The 21154-nt window shown below is 36.7% G+C and overlaps 1 protein-coding gene across 1 annotated transcript in view; it reads right to left on the bottom strand.

The window, feature by feature from the left end:
• Positions 1-20232, bottom strand: part of LOC108771354 (uncharacterized) — a 57602-nt gene extending 37370 nt beyond the window's left edge. The window contains exon 1 of the mRNA XM_018536609.1: positions 20188-20232. Coding sequence (XP_018392111.1) covers positions 20188-20215 — 28 coding nt within the window. The 5' untranslated portion in view covers positions 20216-20232. The remainder of the gene's footprint in view (positions 1-20187) is intronic.
• Between the last annotated feature and the right edge of the window lie 922 nt (positions 20233-21154).

Raw genomic sequence — 21154 nt, 5'->3', positions numbered from 1 at the left:
TTCAAGTTCAATTATTAAACTATTTCAAAAAGATTGATCAAATATTAAAGGTAGAAAGAAGATCGTATTCAAAGCCTTATCGAAGAAGTTGAATTACACGTTTCCAGAGTTTTTAATCCATTTTAATTATAATTTATTGTTAAACGTATCCCGCACATAAAAATTATAAAAGCTTTGTGTAACATCACGCTAATAAAAGATAATTGATCACGCGATCAAATTATGTTAGGTATATACCTATATTGTAAAAGTCCAGGGTCCACAACGTAAGTTTTACGGTGAGAGACGACGACGGATATAACCGCAACGTAAATTACCGTAATAAATACAGTCTTGTTTACGCAATTACATTCCATCGAGAAAAATGCCTCGGTATCGTTTAAGGTCGTCATCCAAATAGCTAAATCTCATATCGATTCGTGTTTCGGATTTGAGAATCGACACGAACCAATGAATGCACGCGAGAATGCATTGCACATGCCGTTGTTCCTTTTCGTGGCCACTTGTAATGTTGCGACCACATTATGTAGAAGTGCGCTCCGCTAAGTACACCTCTAAACATACCGATTCTACGGCGCGGCGTATAGGAAACGATTCTATGCGTTCATAAAGAACACCGTTCGTACACCCGCGATCTACCAAGCGCTGTGCTACGGAAATTAAATTCTCGAACGGTACCGAGAGAGCCGGTACGTAAATACCAAACGCGGTCAATGAGATAATGAGCGAGTCCGAGGTTACTTTCGATAAACTTCATCGAAGTGCTGTTGAAAACATTTCTAGTCATATATAAGTAAAATGTCTATATAAGCCCCTGTGGCTGTTAGTGCGTAAATAATATTTATAAGCCGATAAGAGATAATAATTCGCAAATAATTGAAATGCACTTACCAGCTAAATTAACTGCAATTTTTACAATTAACTTAGTCGATGAGTACATTCCAATGGCTTACCAATTATACCTTAACGACCGCGGAGACTCATATAGGCGTTTTACATATATAATATTTGATTTATTCTTGGAGCTATAAAATTATTTTTATTTTAATTTCTAGTCAACATACGCTCGCAAAAATACTGAATGGCGAACATTTTAAATCCTAATTAGTTTCGAGTTCTCTCAAATTAGCAAAATCGACACTTATTTATTTATGTTTCAATGAACTTTTAATTAATTTTTGACAAGCGATAAGAGCCAGAATTCACGTTTTTTTTTCATTTTGTCGCAAATGAAACGTCGCGGGCTTGTTTTATTGTTAGTCATTTAAATCTTACAGAACATGGTATGGGAATCGCGTGAAGTGCTAGGTGAAAATAGCGACGATTAATCTAAATGATGTGATTTAAGGAGTACACAACACGGCGTTTACCTGTGTGAGGAATCAACGCGTCAGATGACTGCGACCCCGTGTGTATGTCATAAAACGAGAATGTAATAGCATTCTGGCTGTAATCAATAATGTAAATTTTACTTCTCTGCTTCGCCCAGAGGCTGATGAATAATGCAGACGCTTCTCTGTCTGGATTGATCGTGATAGGCCTTCATCTCGATAACGTTTTACCGGAATAACATAGCGTCAGTGACTCGATCTGCAGCGATGTTGTGCTACTTTACGTATCCATGTCAAATTAGAGCACGCAGATCATCGAATAACCGAGCTACCTGCGCATTTCCTTATTCGATTGCTTTCGATTTCTCCAGATAAATCAGAGAAACACTTCAATGAATTAATTAGTGAAATATTTCGAATATGTTCTTGGCAATAATAACAGCTACGATAATTTTTACAGTTTTCCTAAAGCCTATTCTAAAAAATTAATCAATCAAAATGGTTTATTCTTTTTATACTCAACTATGATTGGTTAATTTTTTACGGCTTACGACTTGCGACAAAAAGAATTGTATACAACATATAGTTACTCTTTGCAACATATAATGAGTAAATATTTTAATAAACAGCAATGATAAACAGCAATGATAAACAAAATAAAATATTTTTTGATGGCTTAACTTAAAAACAGCTCGTTATTGTATAAATAAATTTCCATATAATATATATATATATATATATATTATATATATATATATATATATTCATCAAATAATAAATAATTATATATTTTATGTATTACTGTATATATATACATAAATTAAAAAATCAAATATACAATAATTTAAATCACTAACACTTTAAGAGAATAGCTTTGTCAAGAACTTTCTGCACCATTATACTTTTCCTGCCACAGCCTTAAATCATCCATGAAAAATAAATCCGCGGAAACGCGGGGTACGCATGCACAGACGCGACCTTCCGCGTGTCTCACGCATGATGTGTGCTTTCATTGCACAAGTCGAATGCGTAAGGCGCAGTCCCACTTTGTCCTCTCTCTCTCTCTCTCTCTTCTTTCACTGCCTTTCTGTTGCGGATGTGCACACGGTGTCCCATTACAGATTTCTATGCAACTATAATTAGGTAACCGACACCGGCGCACTACTGCCGTAGGAATCCCTGTTAAGCTATGCCTGAATGAAAAGTGTGGCGCGAATATTTCCGGCGTGAAGAAAGTCGAAATTAAACAACCGATGCACTTTTACGCTGCTCATACATATATATATCCGCATATACTTATCGCCGGCCTTATTTACTTGACGCATTTTCTCTCTTTTCTCCCTTTCCCTCATTTTTCGGTCATTTCTTCTGCCTCTTTTATTCAATTCTCCAAGAAACGCGAATGTAAGCAAGCATTTCTTGTTAGTATCTCACGCGTATTACCTCAAAGAAAAATCCTTTCTTTTTCTTTTTATCTCGACACGAATTTAAAGCTTGAATTTATCTTATCGTTCGGAGAATTTCGTAAAATCATTTTATCAAATAACATTTTTGCACTGGCACGAATCCAAACTTTTATTTTCTTGAAGAAAGTATCTTGTAATCCAAGATTTTGTGAGAAATAAATTAATAAAATGAAGTTCTATGTCAAGGACTGAAATCCGATCGATTTACTTGAAACATGGATGGAGAATGGAGATGGCGAACGGTACCGAGCGGTGACACACGATCACGCAGCTTCCGGTCTTACGATTAATCCGTCGCCATTCTGTCGCCTTCCGCAATTTCTATTTCGATCGACGTATATGCGTGCGCAGCACATTTCTGTAGAATATGCATCCAGAGCTTCATTTTTATTCCTTTTCTTCTTATAGGCATAAATACAGAATACTCAATAAATAAAATATCATTATATTTATTAAATCGTGGAATATGATTTAATAAATGTCAACTATACGGTATTTGTATCATTTGATATTTAAACGAATGTCTGATTTTTATTATTTATAATAATTGCCCCTCGCGAAAATATGATCGTTTTGGAAAAATATCAGTGAAAATGGTTTATTAAGGATATATTGCACGTATTTTTAAAATGACAAATTATAAGAGATTGTAAATTATATTTGAAAGTAATATAAAAAATTTAGCAGTGATATGAAAGTTGAATAAAAAATTATTTCTATAAAAAATATAGACATGTTTTCATGAAATAATTAAGACAAAAAATGAAAAAAATTGTTATTAAAACTATAAAATGTTATTGTTGAATATCAATCTTATGAAACTGTTTTATATGTATATAATATTCATTTTTATACAAAAAGTCTAAATTTCCAACCCCAGTCCCTTTTTATAGAGACTACCATACACCTGATACATCCTTAAAATTACACACGATGGTACTCCAAGTATTTTCGGAGCGCATAAATATTTAGGTAGAACGTTTCACGAGGTGTAGCGATTCGAATGGAGTAAGAACGTAAAAATGGAATGCAGCCTCTCTCGATGTTGTCGAGACAAAGAACACGGCGTTGATATACGGCTCTACGAATCCTTAACTGGCAAGTATAAATGATACGCGAACCGACCTGAGTCTTTATCGTTCGCAGGTGCAGATCCGGATCTCTCTCGATGAGAAATAACGATTTGACGATCGCGCTAGAAGTCTTGGAAGCCAAATTTTTATATGTAAAAACTTTTACGACGGATGTATTCTTATGGACCAATAAGTCTTTAAACGTTTGCTCTGCATGTTATAGAATTCGTTTGGAGAAATTAACGAGGAGAATATTGAAAAATGATATCTTTTAAAAAGGAGACTATAACCATGTTCCCTTTGTAATCTGAACATCGTGACGATTTTATAGTTTTTTTTTTTATAATTTATAACGATTATCTTTGCAATTTTCACCGCTGCATGCCAAGAGTGCAGCTTGCATTAATCAGATACCGCGCTTCGTCGCCTCGACAACGATCGCTCATCGGCGTTGCTTCCTCTAAATCTGAGAAACGACCGTGTAACGGCGTTTCCACAAGGCGTTAGGTAAAGCGGCCGTAGTTCGTTAATTGGTAATAATTAATAATATAAATCGCGTCGCGTGTGATTCCTAAATGAGCTGATTGTGCCGCGCGTACCAGGAAGCGCAACTTTTCGACGTAAATGAGCATTGTCCGACAATTGAGTTGGCAGACACCACCGAGCCGAGTATGCGGTACGCATGTCAGTGCACATTTACTCGCTTCCCGCCCATCGTTCGCATTACGCACGCGGGACGCGTAATGAGAATGGAGCGGCGCGCCGCGATCCTTTACGAACGAGCTGTGTACAGAGCGGGCCTTCTACGCGCTCGCAGCTGTCGATCGTGAGCGCTTTGTTTCGAAAATAGCCGCGAAATTGACGGTCATACTCCCGTGGCTCTCCGACCGCGAAATCGCGCGCGGGTCGCGTGCAGAAACCGCGATACGCGTAGTTTCGCTTGATTGAAACCTCGTAAATAGATTGCTTGACATTCCCATGTAGCATGTAAAATACATCATAAGTAATAAAAATACCCTGTAAAAATAAAATGTTAATTTTAACTTAAGATGTTCAGTACATTTTCTGAGACATGCAAAAATATTAAATTTAACATTTTATTTTTCACAGCGTGTAAATAATATATAAAACGTTATTTGGAATACACTCGGAATATCTGTAGAGAATAAAAAATTGTAAACATAAGTAGAAGGTCATTGGACAAGTAATAATTTTTGTTTCTGCTTCTATTTTTGTTTATTGTTGTTATATATTACAAGCTAGCAGAGTCAAAACGTATCGACGCAAGAGAATCAATATGGATAAGATTTCAGAAACTGTAAAGTGTTGATATTTGATACGCGTCTGAACAACGCTTGACAATCCATAAAATATATCTTACTCACATTTAATTTTTTTGATGGCTTTGCATTTTGATTCCGGAGCTCAAATTGAACAGACTTGAGGGAGCTAGATGATAATATTTATGGAAAATATAAATATCAGATCTCTGTGACACCATAAATCTATATGTTGAACACATCGAGCAAATAAATTAAATTTTGTGTCATCAACTATGTATATTTGTGCATTCAATACATATTAATTAATTTCTCGATCGGAAACTAATAAAAAAGAGTGTAAAATCAAACAGTATCAATCTTTACTTACGGCCTGTTGTTTTCGTCAGGTTGCTTGAATATTTGGAATGTATATTTCATGAAGAATAGAATATTGCAACATCTGCATTTTATTGGATCCGCGGAATTAACTTGCAAAATAGGTTTCGTAACAATTTTCGTCGGACAAAGTAATAGCGACGCGATTGGTAAACAATCATTATTTCTATAGAATCAGAAGTGCAAATAGTAAGGAAGCATTTGTCGTTTTTCGTGTTAAACATCATTTTACACAAAAAACTAAAAATTTCTTTAAAATAACGACTGACAAATTTCTTTCTCTAAATGCAAGAATTGTACTTAAAGTCAATAAATGTTTTGATCGTTAAAAATCCGAAATTTGTAATACAGTTTCTTAATAAATTTTAAGCTACCATCACTATAATTATGATAGTATCACAAAATGAGGACAATTGAGAATTAGAGACTATAAACAATCTTCTGTAGAAAATAATTTATCTTACTTTTGCGTTTACATTAATTTTATTGTTATCATTATTTTAGACAGATTTCTTATTTTATTGGACATTTACTTTATCGATTTATATCTTTTGAAACCAATTTGAACTAATTCTAATCACAATTATCATTGTTTACGTTACAATAACGTGTTTTTTGAAAAAGTTTCGGAGCATCGAGCGGTAACCGGACACTGCGGCTGCATTTCTCGCTATGTCGGACACTTTTTTTGGAAAGATGCGTCGCGTCGCGCTGGCGTACGAGAGCGTCAGGCTTTTCCGCGATTCAAGCGGAGCGATCCGAGCGGGTACGAAGCGGCCGAGAGATGAGGCCGGTGGTGGTCCGAGGCGAGTAGAGTTGTGCGCGCGGTGAGTTGAACGACCGCTCGAGGAATCGGCATCCACGGCATTCCGCGGAACGAATGAAGATGACCGAGCGCGCGTTCTCGCTCCGACAATTATCGCCAATCGCGTATCGCGGACAATGAATGAGAGTCTCGCTCGCTTCGCTTTCTCAGTAAGCCGGCGCGCGAGAACGGGCGTCGCTGTACGCCGCGCCGCCGGGACGCCAAGGTCACAGGAAGCGGTCGGGCGCGAGCGAGCGTGCCGGTTCTCTCTCTCGGCCGGATACTTCGCAAACTGGTGCGAACAATACCGTAAACGGGGGAAAAATGCAGGAGAAAAGATCGCGGTAACACGCTCGGATCCGCGTGCACCGAGCTGTAGTTAACGGAGTACTCCTGGGAGAATCGTTCGACTAACGAGGAAAACACTGATCCAGTGTTCCCCATCGATATCTTGCCGAAGTCGCGTCGAGAATTTAGAGTGTGAGAATACAGAGATTGAATTATGGACTGTGTATTACGTCCTACTTCGAAATAATTAATTCTCGAGCAACGGATTATTTAGACCCAAAGGGGAAAATCTTAGACAGTTGCATGATTGGTACTGAAAGGTTCTAAAACGAAGGTGAAAAAAAAAAAAAGGTTAAAGCACTACTGAGAATTATTGCACTAATGAATTGAAAAGTTTGCCGAGTATAATTCTCTTGAAATTAAACGGAAAGTCATCGACATCGCGTTTGCTTGCGCATTCCTGAAAATCATTTAATTCACCGAAACACTTACGTATATCGAAAAAAATCTGCTACGTCTCATCGTCTTTAAATCACCGTGATATAATCCAAGTGGTTCAAGAGTACCTAATGGATTCACGGATTAACTCGGGGAATGACTTGGAAAAATATTGGTTTCCGTCAGGATCGGAGGTTCGCGCCACGCCACGTGTTGTACATTACAGCTGCATTTCACATGGTCGACGTGCAAGCATGCGTTGCACCACGCGCTCGCGCATTATCTCGCGACATGCGTTTTCGCTCCGAGAAGCGGAAAGCATGTTGCAAAATTTAAAACTGCTACGTCACCGACATGAACGTAATACCATCCGTGAAAGAAATTTAATTAAATTTCAACGGAGTACCTTATTTGTTCAAGTATCTGCCCTGCGCAGTCGTATCTTTCTTTCCTTTTATTTCTATATATCATATGTACATTTTCTTCACTATTTGTTTGTTTAAAGTTAAGAAAATTTTTATCTAACTTTAGTTTGCAGGGTGTTGTTGATTACACGAAATCATTTTAAATCAAACATTAAAAAAAATCAATACTTTTTTCAATAGTTCAATTATAGTTATATTAACTCCGTTTAGTAGTTGAGAAGTGGCTAATTTTCTAGGAATGTGCGTCTATCAAGGGATGTACGTAGTCGATTCTCTATATGAAAAAAATCTGTATAAAATTAATAGAAGCTTATGTAGATGAGGAAGACATCAAAGGCTTGGATTGATATCCTGTATTTCGGAATCCGGAGTGAACGAATCGAAGATACTCGGATCGTATTCCATTCGCAATCTGGCTAATTCGTTCGGACATTCGTACGTGACAGGAAACTTCGTAAAAAGTGCTGGACGACGCGGAAGAATGCGGGTGGTTGCAGGTTGCAAAACAGACGAGGACTCTGACCCAGCGACGCGCGACGCGCGCGATCGTTATGCCACGAGCGAATTAATGAAGCGTGCCGTGCGGCGCGACGCTTCGCGTGGACGAGAAAAGCGGAATCCGCGAAAGAAAGTTGATTTCGCAGTCGGTGGTAGTCGGTAATGCGAATTTTTCCACCGGATATCATGAGGAAGCACCTTCGCTGACATTTACTATTGAGTTCTTAGGAGGGGTGCAGAGCTGCCTTTCTACCTTTAATCGAAATTAATCATCGTATTAATAAAAAAAGAAACGTAAAAAACAAAGAGACCGAAAGAGCCAACTTGACTATGTGTCGGAATATTTACATTTTAAATACCGAAACATATATGTTTGCAGAGCAAAACGATGTAGACTGACGGTGCACACCATAATGGAAAATTGCGCAAAGTTGCAGCGGAGAACAGTATAGAGATATGCAGCGATATAAACGTATGTACTCTTGAAACTTGCGAAGCGAGTTCCGCGACGTAGAAATTGTAAGGCTATTTATATACTGTATTATATTAACGTAATCACAAAAAAGATTCGAAATTGAATCTTCTGTGCCGAGAGTCTTACAATAAAAAACATTTGATTTAATAATATGCTATAATACTTTAGCATAAGGAGATCCTAGACTGTAAGGTAAAGTTTTGCTCGACAGTACACCATTTTTAATAAATTAAAAGTAATTTTCCCTTTACACAAATTTCTGGTAAAAATGTATGCAGGATTTTCCTGAACATTTATCCAGTTGCACTGTTTAATATTACTATGTATATTCTCATTAATTGTAGTAATATTACGCAGAAAATGGACAAAAACTTAATAAGAGTTTTATTTAGTGACTCTAAAGCAGTTTTTCTGCTAAAAGTATAGACAATTTGCGTAAATACCTCAGTTATTGACTAGTATTAATAAATTATTATTAATTAAAATACTGTGTAGACCATATATTGTTCTCTCTATGTTCAGTAAATAAACTTAGATTTTGCGCATCTTTAATGCGCAGTAACTGGAAGCAGAGCGTTACATCTTGATTGGAATTCGAAATAGTTTAGGTTTACATAGAGTTAATATACAGTAATTATCTAATGACTGCTAAAAAAATATATAAAATTTCTATCAGGGATCTAATTTTTTTATACCATACTATATGTACGAAAAAAGTTTCTATTAGAAAACACTTTTATTGTATAATTGAAGCTACGTGATTAAGCATAAGATGGAAGATGAAAAGAGTTTTTGAAGCGCGACACGCAACCTAGAAGAGATGTTCAAGTGGCCTCCCGCTCTGTACGACTCGCCGAACTTAAGAACCGAGTAGATTTAAACGTTCGGACCAAATAGCCGCCCGTATAAATAGACGCCTGTCCTCGATTTCTCGATGAGCAAATGAACCGGATGCCGAGATACTTAATACCCACCAGATGGTTAACATAGCACTTCGATTCAGTATTGATGAAGCCTTAACGACGTGAAAAACTCGCATTCTCAACGATCGAACAGCACGAGACACGTCGAACGCCTGAAATCGGCGCGCTAGAATGAATGTTCGATATCTGCCACGATATCGATTTACATCTCGAGTACATTTTCAACACAATGACCACTTTGTCTCACCCATATTTATCTCAAGAATCGCACTTTCGACGGCTTAATTGAGACGGCTTGAATGCGAATTCAATTAATTCCCACGACGTGTCGCAAAGTATGTGTCTTTTCACGTGTGTCATTCTGTGAAACATATAGTTGCGAGTTACAAAAAGTTAAGGCAATCGACTTGGAATGCTTAACAATTTCAACTCATATTCAAGATAATTTACATTACCTTCGATCATCGAAACTCTCAACTCCAAAAGCAATCTCGAGTTAACTGTTAACGATTTCTCGTATCACGCGCTCATCATAAAAATCTAATAGCCAGCAAGTTGATTTCGCCTAACTGAGTGCCTAACATAACTATAACTGGTTTCGAAGATTCACGCGATAGCTTTTAGTACAAGCACGACGGGGCTACGGTAAGGTCCTATCCGATTCGCGGGAATAATTCGCTGCCTAGAATTTTGCTCGAAAGACCGACGAGGTATTCCATTACACCCTGCCGTCTGAACGCAAACACGCTTTTAATTTTATCTGCCACAAGTTGGCGAATATCTTACGTTCACGAGTCCTCTTCTTTTCCCAGATACACGGGATACACCCGGACATTACTGCCGTAGAGAAACCTGTTTATCACGTTTCTGACCATCTACACGTGGAATGCATGCAATATCGGTACATTGTAACGCGCTCGCGTTAACAATCGAACTTAACGGACGGAAACTCGATTATGTACGAGGAACAATCGCGAACCGTAAATCCTAGTTCTTACGCCACGCTCTGCAACCGATACTACTTCGTTTGCAACATTATCGCGCGCTTATACCGCGATACGTGAGAATCGCACGCATTTGTGACGCAGATGTTAGCACTAAAAGCTAAAGTCATACTCCAGTACAAGCTCTGTGTTTAATTCGCTCGATAAATTATTTCGTCAGGCAGACTGCATTTTGTGACATGCGGTTTTTATAATAATCTCATAATAATCGCTACTTGGCAGTTTACTTTTTGCGTAGGTAATATTATTTGATGCGATGTATGTTACTACCATGTGTTTGTATAGATTTGCTGAGTAATCTAGAGTCTGTCTGCGTTTTCTAATTTACATAACGTTATCATTCTAATATTAAAATATTTTCCGATATAAGTACTTTTAAATGATAATTACATTCCGCAATTATGGATGCAGGATTGAAGAGAAACTGGTTATAAAAAAACAAAAAGAAAAATACTCCTATCACAAAACTATGAATTCGTTCTCGCAGTTTGTGGCATAGAAATCGCTGGTCGTTGAGATTACACCGATTTCGATCTCTGAACCAGCATCTATATGTTCCCAAGTGGCTTTTTTTGTTGCATTCCCAGCACTGTGATAGATGCACGGCAAATTGCATTGTCGGCGAAGTTCCGTTTTGCGATTATCGCGGTAGACTCACGGATGAACCTGCGTTTTCTCCGGGGTTATTGTGCGCGACATTATTCGCGTAACAGGTTTCGCGTTATTTCACGCTCCTACAGGCCTACATTCGCATAATAACGATGGAAGCCACCTTTCTTGACGTAATACGCATAGTACGCATACCGTCGCGCCAATGATGGTATCTTTCGACAATTTCCTCGACGCGCGCGAGAGATCGCTCGATACACGAATTAATTAAACGTAAATTGGATAAAAAGCTTGAGATTTTTGATTGAAACGAAGGACAATTTTCTAATGGACGCGACAAGTCTTTGATTAGATCTCTTGAAACAATGTACAGAAAATTTATATATATATATATATCACCAAGATACAAAATAATATTTTAATATATGTAAATTGTAACACAAAATAGTTCTCCAAATCTGATTGTGTGTTGTAACATTATATCAATATCATAATTTTATAGTCAAAATATACAATAACTGTTTCATACAATATGTGTTTTATATTATATTTATTAGATCTACAACTTAATTCTTGATCCTTATATTCAATCGACTACACCACTTGTTTAACTCAGTTACTTCTTATTTATTTCAAAATGTTAAATCGATGTTGATAGTTCGGTCTTTCGTTATGTATTTATTCAATAAATATTTCGTTATGGTGTGTTATTCATTGAAGTTACTTATAATTCACACAAACAACTACTAACTAGTGTTGGCTCACATTGGCAATAATTTTACATATATGCATTTAGATTCAACTCTTGAGCTTATGTTCTTATAGAATTGTTTGAATATTAGGTTAATCCTCGTTTTTTTATAATTTTATATAGGAACTTGGTAAAAAGGGCGAGAATTAAATTGTACACCAACAGATACATATTTATTGAGTAGGAAATTATAATATTGATGTACTGCCACAATTATAGTTGGTGTTTATCGACTATACTATTGTGATTTCAATTTTTTATGTAATACTAGCATTTTCCTGCGCGCGCTACGCGCGCGATTCAGAGTTATAAGGGATACAAAAATAAATCTGGAAAAGTCCAAATTGGTTTGTTAATCCCCCTAAAATTACAACGTAGGTTCTTTCTTTAGTTAATTCTTTAAAAAATTTAAGCATTTATACATCATTAAAATTTTTTTCCAGATTTGTCTAATTTATGAGATTATCATTTGTTTTTCCTTTTTTCCGTCAGTTTTAATTATCTACATTTTAAATTATTGATTTTCGTATTTCTTTTTATATTTTTATTTTTCCCCGCTTTTTGAAATAGTCATGAAGATGATGATTTTCGTCTTCTTTTAATCTTATTCAGTTGTTCTTCGTCTTTTTTGACATTTTCCATTCGTATTTTTTCGAAAAAATCATTAATTTAGTAAAATGAATTCTCAAGCAATCGATACGAACTCGAAAAATAATCACTTCTTTGAACTTCGAAAAATAATCACTTGGGGATGTTACAATCTTTTTTTGTGTATAACTTTTTTTTAGAGGGTGGACAAATGAAAATAACGGGTAGACAAACGTGGACAAACAGTGGACAAACGAAAACAATGATTTTATCAATATTCGTATTTAGAGATTTCAACTTCAGAGAGCTGCTTTGTGAAGATGGCAACTTAAATGCGAATATTGGTAAAATCATTATTGCATTCGTTTGTCCACTGTTTGTCCACGTTTGTCCACCCATTATTTTCGTTTGTCCACCCTATGTTTATTATATTTTTCGTAATAGTGTAAAATAATCACTTGGGGGTGTTACAATTTTTTTTTGTTTGTGCATAACTTTTTTTTGGAGGGTGGACAAATGAAAATAACGGGTGGACAAACGAATGCAATAATGATTTTACCTTATTCGCATTTAGGGGTGCCAACTTCACAAAGCAGCTCTGTAAAGTTGGACCCTCTAAATGCGAATATTGGTAATTCCATATTACAATGAAATAATGAATTATAACAAATCTTTCTCGAGAAAAAGTTATAAGATTTCAAAAATAAACTCTCGTTTTCTTTAAAAGTTAATTATTCTACATAAATGTTACCTCTTTAAATTCTTTAAAGTGAAATCTGAAGAATGAAAATTGAATCAATGAAAAAAGTGGTTTAAATTTCAATCTTTAAGAATGAAATTTGCTCTATTAATTTTAGAGAGATTATTAGTTTAATGTTTCAATCCTATATCTCTCATTAGGCACACCTAGAAATTCTCTAATAAGAATTCCCTAATAAGAACATTAAAAAACTACTTTTGATTGGTCCGCATTTTAACATTGCTTGAGAGCAAAATCAGAAAAAGATGAAACAGAATAAAAAAAGAAATAGGTAATAAATGTATGTCCTTCTCTCGTAGATTTTTATTAAAACTATTATACTAACCTACGTATATAACACAAAACGTGGTTCGTATTCAGACTTTTATCGAAGGATTTTATCTCTGGAAATCATCGATAATTTTCAACCGTGGAGAAAAATTTATTCGATCGTTGCACTTCCGACTCGCGGTCTCTTTTTTTAAATGCGGTCGCTGGCACGGGCGTGCCGTCTTAAATTAGTCGTACGATCGTTGGCACGACAACGCTACACATAGGTTTAATTAAAGACTCTCGCCAATTGCACAATCGCGGAGCGTCGAACGCGGTCTCTCCCGTCAGCTCTTTGTCTCACGAATGGATATAAATTCTCTGCCCGGTGCACATTACACGGCCGTGAACGCGGTTAATTACCCGACGCGAGTCAATCAACGATACTCGCAAACGACCGGTTGCGCTCGCACGGAAGGACGAGGATCCTTCGACCGCTTCTCTCGCGTTCACAAAAGGCATGAAAAAGTAGCGTGCCACCCGGACCGACGATGCGTGCACACGCATATCTTCGTAAATCAACGGCAATTGATACGTCGATTACGCCAGACGGACCCTCCTATTAACGCGGCGAGATGAAAACGCGCGGGCCCTCCTTAAAACAATTATTACGTTGTAAAAGAGACACAGCTATCGCTACTGCTGCTGCTGCTGCTGCTTTCACCGGGCTTACTTCGCACCGCGCTTATTATTGCTCCCGTTATTCTAATTTACGAACACGTTTCTATTCAGCGCGGATCATTCTTATATGGGATTCTTTTACTACTCATTTATGTAAAATAAAATACAGCAAGAAATAATTTTCATGCATATATGCGTATCGCAAACATATTTTACAATTTATCAATAGCGAAGTCGATCCCATTACATCGAAATCGTCCTACTTGCCCACTGTTAAAATTTCACGAGAGCGCGATGAGGTTTCTTTTAACGAGTCCGCTTATTATGTGATCGCGCCAATGATCAATGCACGCACCGTCAATGCGTTATCAACGCTGCGATCACGTACACGCGGTTCTCCACGCGGTGTACTGCGTCAGCAAACGAACACCCACGACACACGCGAGGCGTTGACGAATCTTTCGAATGCGTCATAGGGGCAGCGGCTCGGAGATTTTACACGCGTGCGTGACTTTACGGCCACGCGGATCACGCGCTTGTGACCAGAACGAACGCTCAGGAAGTGGAACACGCTAGCCGCGTTGACAGCGCACGAATTCGCATCGCGTTGCAAGGATTATCGGTCCCTAGACCGAGAAAACTCACGCTGATCCATTCGATAATTTCAAGTATTCATCGTCGTTTATTAGCAATTTCGCGACGACCGGCGCGAAACCTACAACGACCGAGAACTTAGATCAATTCGTATATGGATGGCTGTTCGGTAACAGACGATCCGGAAGAACCGGCGTGCATCGCGGAAAGCGATTTCTTTGCGTACTGCAGAAGGGACGATTAGATTGCATCGGCGAGATGATGTAATTTTGCGGCGAAGCGGAGAAAAGTTGCGGTGCCGAGAAAAATTCACCGCGCCATATGCATAATTAATACCCATGGTAGCAACAATTAATCTTATTAAAAATAATTACTAACTGTAAAAATAATTACTAATATAGAATATATAATTAATTTAGCATGCGCGCGTTGAAACAAATTATTTTCTTGGGTATTACACTTGGAGATTCTGCGGCCTTTATACGAGAGTACAAGGTTATTTCCGTTGACACAATAATATAATCCAGTATAATATTTTGTAAACATAACATGAATGAAATAAAATTAAACGTTCTTGTAATTTGTAAGTGATTTATATAAAATAAGCATGGCAGTAATGCGGGGAAAGCAATGATACAGCTGCACTGGACGCATTAACAGTTTTACACTCGAGCAAATATTGCATGAAAACGCATCGGCCACCCATTTCATGGGTGATGGAGAACGTTAATATCGGTACTCGATTAATAGCGTTTAAACATGTGAAGGTGATATCACGCCTTTCCGTTTCGTTCGGTATGCAATTCCCATGAGTGCGTAACGGCAGAGCGAATAAATTCGTTCGAATACTCAATTTCGTTTCATTCTCGGTAACGAATGAGATGGAAACGTGGATTTCACCGACAAAGTATCGCGTCTTTTCATCCATCCTCGTAAAACTCATTAAGATATTAATAATCATAGGGCAAAACACAATCATAACCGCAAAGTCAAGTGATGTAGTTTCTAGCAAAAAGCCGACATCGACGAACCGCCTAACGGACTGCTCATAAATTAAGGAAAAGCAACATTTACCGAGAAGATCGGTGATTATTATCGTGAAATAAGCAGCGGTAAAGTTATAGCAAAACAACGATATGAAAAATTCTTTCCGATCGCTTGCACAGATCGCAAGGATCGGAAAATATGGTTATTGCTTAAAGCGAGATTTCAAGAGAAAGAAAATAATCGCATTTACTTAAGCATTAACTATTAACTTTTCGTAGCCTGGCGACCTCGTTTAGAGTCATACTCTTTAATTTTATGTATTAAATTGCATGCTCGATTTTTGTGAAACTTTTGGTTCATAAATAAATTTTTGGTAATTTGTTATTCGAGATTAATAATATAATATAAAAATATAACATACGAATAATATAAATGGGACAGACAAAGTTTTCAAAAAATAATATAATTATCATACAAAAGTCAGTTTTGAGAAATTTTTTTACGAAGTAAAACATCAAGTACTTAGTTTCGTTTTATTTGAAATTTATCAGTGTTACACAAACAATTAGTAGATACTGGTTTTTAAATTGATTTTCGAATTCTAATCATAAGCCCTATAACACTAAATTCTTTTACGATATACTAACTTCTAAAATCGAGTTTTACAATAATCAGATTGTTTTTTTAATTTAAATTTTAAAATTCTAAAACCAGAAGAGAATTCATCGATCTCTATGAAAATCCTTAGAAAACAAATAATTAATAACTTTTTTATAAAAAATTCCTCATGGCGAAGAAAAACATAATTTTGCATATAATGCGCTTACGTAAGTTCACGATGCTTGTACGAATTCCTAGTTCATGATCGACGTGTCGAAGGCACACCTTAAGATGATCGATTAGACCTATTATAAATTTATCGAGAGCGCTTTATAGCCAGCGCAACGTTATACGAAAGCGTCAGATAACACTCGGTTATCGACCCGCATGATTCACTTTGTTATCGATAATAGTGAAAAAATTGTAGTAATAAAAGAAAAGCACACGGAATTTTTGGCGATAATAAAAATTAATTGCGTTTTATGATCCGTTTAATTAATTCTAATTAAGTTTTCGTTGGTCCAACGTAATCTGTCTGCATGAAAATCATATGATCTCCGAGAAAGAGGTGACGTTGGAAGGAATCGAACGGGCAACTAATTCGAAGAAATAATATAACAATTGAGAAAGGCTGATTTAACGCATCGAAGACGATCATTCGAGACAACGACACGGAAGACGACGACGCGGAGATTCGCGCGGAATGCGTTGACAACGACATACTTGCGACATACTTCTATAATCGATAGACCGTTATATCGGCTTTTCAACGAGTGCGGCTTTTGTATTATATATCGACTCGTCAATTATTAGGATCGTGAGATGGTCGTGACGCATTGCAGATCAAAATAAGACGATGAACGAGCGTATCTAAACAAACCAACGCGTGATCCCAAGAATCAGTAAAATATATAAGAAGTCTAAAAACTAGCGAATCTTCTTGCCATTTTTCATAAGCTTTCTTTGACGTTATAGCTTTGTTAACCTGTCAGTTCCTGTTATTATTCATAGATTCTCAGAATTTGTATTCCAGAATCTAACGCCTGAACTTTAACGTTAATCATGAAATAATTTAGACAACGTGCGTTTCACACGTTCGTGGAAAAACAGTTCAGACACATTGTAGTAAATAAACTCAGATTTAAACGCATTCACTTAAAAAAAAAAGATTAAGTTCTAAAGTATAAATAAAGTATTTATATACAATTATATATACCTGTAAGAGTCAATACTTATACCGTCACTTTTACCAGATATATATTTATATTCATTCGTATGTAAATTTTATTTTATTAACATTGAAAAATAAACGTTCGGAATTATCCTCAGTAATTATACTTATTTACTTATTAAATGTCTACACATATGCGTCTAACTACAATAACATTGGCTCTTATTATATACTTGATCAATTTATAAAGACATTCAATAATTGTACTAATTTATGTTCATTTATACTGATAAATATTATCTTGGATTAATTAGTGATTTTTTTCGCTCAGATCAAAATCCGTTCTTGTTTGTTCGAACGTGCGAGGTGCGCAAAGGCAGCGAGCGTGTTTTGCGTACTAGGTTTATGATTCTGTGCCTAAATTTACGCGCGGCAGCTTTAAAGCGTGTGCACGTAGTCTTACGGGCTACAGATTCTCTGTATGTATATCCGGAGATTCTGAATAAGTGCTGCGCGGTCGCTTACGTAGATTGAACGAGAGCCAGAGAGTTTTCGGTGATTCTCTCAAAAGTACACACGGAGGTGTGAAACTGTCGGATGGTATATTCGCGAAAACGCTCTCCAGAAGTATGACGAGATCAAATTGTGCGTAGAAACTTCTATATACAGGTCAGTGTATCTTTAACCTGCCAAATCCGTTTGGAATATTTCAGTTTGAGAAATCTTTTTCTCCTTCGAGATTATTGCGATCGAAACATAGATATGATATGATATGATATTTCTGCTCTATAAATTACGTTACATTTTAAGTGTATATAATTAATTTTATTACTGAAATATTAAGCTCCGTTCAATCCCGATTTCCTGTATCAATGGCGAAACAGTTTAATGAGTGGCCGCTCATTTATGACTGCGTGTGCTGATTCCACGTTAATTCATTACGTCGCGTCACTGTTGAATGAATCAGGGCAGACGCATCACTGTCTCGCGGTTCTCGATTAGTCAGTGTTACCGGTTTCAAATGTGTCAAGTCCTCAATCGAAAGAACGTGTCCGTCTACAAGGATGCACAAAACAGCGAGAGGATCATAAATCGCTATAAGGCGATTCCAGCAGCAGCTCGAAGAGTGCACGCTTTGAATGAAATATAATTGCAGAGACCAATGAACGCGGATCATCATAAACGTCGCGCGGATTTTCTTCTTTTCATTTTAACATTTGTTGGTGCTTCGATACCTTGCCATCTGGCCATGGCGAGATTCTGCCAAAAACACGACGGTAGTGAGTCACTCCGCGCGGTTAGATTTCTAGTAGTCGGATTTATCCGCGTCTGTATAGGGTATCGTGTGAAGAGTTGCATGTACACTAAGAGTCAAGTTTCTTTAAAAAGGATATATACGTAATATAAAAAATTGTTAAGAGAAAATTAAATTCTAATTGTTCTAGTTTGAAGATTAATCTTCTTAAATTGTTCAGAAGAGTAAAGCTAGAATGATATGTTGTTTTATATTAATTCATTTGGAAGTTATTATTTTGATTATTATAAGCCACTTTTTGTTGAGATACGTTAGAGATACACCCTTTCATCGTTGATTTCGCATCGCACTTGAATTGCAACGAGCGCCAACTCCCGCGAGAACGGCACGTACCAGACATTCGTTTCATCTTTCCTTTTGCCGTTACATAAAATGACATCAGGAAACTCCCCTCTTGCCTTCTATCATGTATTATGCATTGAGAGTCCTTTGCAACTAATAGCTAATCCCGGGCGTACAAGGTGCCTTTCCATTCGAGCGGGCGTCGTGACGAGGAACTGTATCTTCCACGATTTAATCTGGGCGGTGAATCTTTCCGCGCGAACAGTCGCTTTCGATCTACGCGGGCATGCAAAACGGCCGGCTGCTTTTTTTTTTTTTCGCAACACGAGTTCGAATCCGCCGTGCGATCGCTCGCGGCAACAACGTTTAAAATAACTATAAGCTATACGGTTCGAGAAATCATCGCGGCATTTCTTCGACGGCTGTAACGCGACCAAAGCAGCAAGTCCTCCGAGGAAATCCGTCTTTGAGCGCGATCAAATTATCGGTTCTATAGGTTGCAAATAATTGAGAATGAGATAAAATTACTCCATAATCAAATTATACTCGAATTTGCATGATAACTGCGAAAGGAATCTAATTTTAAACCCTTTACACGTTTATATGTTTAGAAAATATTTATAATTACCAGATGGAAATTAAAAATAATCCGACAGTTTCCTCGGTGTGTATCTATTCTGGCTTGTATAACATAAATTTCTTTATCAGTAAATTAATGCGTTTCCAAAACAATCGCTTGTTTAAAAACAAAAAAGGAATATTTCATTTGCGGACACACGCGTGTAATTGTACCCTTTTCATCAAGATTATCATTTTGGATACTTGAAAACGCTATATACGTATGTATATAAATAACACATGACACGTTACATGTGTACAACTTTTTGGTCTACACACGTTGAATTCCGTTACTTTGTACGACACTTGCGTAAAATGGACCAAGAGACAGTTATGTCAAGCCATGACAGAAATTGGACCTGGCCCTGTTTCGGGACGCTCGGTGCCGGAAATAGAACATCTAGTCCCTAGAATTCCGGCTGTTGATTGCCCGAATGGAATTGCAGACAAAACACTTAGGTTTGCACGTATCCGTCGCGATTTTAGTGTAACTTTAAATGTCAAAAGAGTATCGATAATCTTTTTACTTGAAAATATCTGGCAATTTGTTTGTTAAATAAACACCTTTGTCATACAAAAAGAAGGTTGTAATATTTACCACGTGTCACGCCACTCTTCCCGAACATATCCGTAATGCGATTGTTTTTCGTAAGCACCTGTTCCAACAGAATTAAAGCGATACGAGCACGTTAGACCGTCACACTACCATAGCTTCCACGGTTGAGTCAACGCGAAACACTTCCGTTTGACGAGGACCACTCCGTCGCGTCGGCCGAAATGCATGCGTGCTGATTCACCCTGTACGCTCTCCACGTAGATATCCCCTCCTTATGCGTTGCAGCCAACAAAAATATACCGGGTGTTCCCGGAAAATTTCGAATATATCTTTACGTAATCCGAGACCGTAGGAGATAATTTTGTTGTAAGACACGGTCTCGCGTAATGTTCAAGAATGATAGTTTTAGAACAGTTTCATCGAGTACACAATTTCTATTGTAAAAGAATTTCATTGTATTAAAGAATTATAGAATCTTTGCATAAAAAATATATTTTCAAAATGCTTATACTATTAATCGAGAGGACTAAAGGTACGTAAAAAAACTTTTTATAAACAGACTTCAGATATCTTATGTAAAGAAACTTACGCATAAAATTTACAAAAGTAATTTATTAAAAGGTATACATTTTTTTTAAATGATTAAATATTTATAATTGAGTTTAAATATTATAAGAACTGACGCATAAAGCTTTTAATATACCACGCTTGGTAGTAGTGTATGTAATAATATGACGTTGCTCGCGGATAAGATAATTATCGATAAATGATGGTGCACTGCATATGTTTGTCTCTTACCGATATATTGCTTACTTAAGATTACGCTTTTAAGTTCCTCTTCATATGTAATAACTTAAAAAACATTCTCTCTATTATCGTTAAAAAAAAAATTTTTTTTCGGTTGTAATATATTTGTAATATGTTAACTTTTTACGATATGAAATTTAAAATCGTCAATAACTTATAAAACATATATAAATACAAAGGTAATGCTTGTTATATTTAAAAA

The sequence above is a fragment of the Cyphomyrmex costatus genome, unplaced genomic scaffold, assembly GCF_001594065.2.
Source record: "Cyphomyrmex costatus isolate MS0001 unplaced genomic scaffold, Ccosl1.0 scaffold157, whole genome shotgun sequence".
Taxonomy (NCBI): domain Eukaryota; kingdom Metazoa; phylum Arthropoda; class Insecta; order Hymenoptera; family Formicidae; genus Cyphomyrmex; species Cyphomyrmex costatus.
Note: the sequence above shows the minus strand (reverse complement) of the source record. Positions and strands in the feature narration are given on the sequence as shown.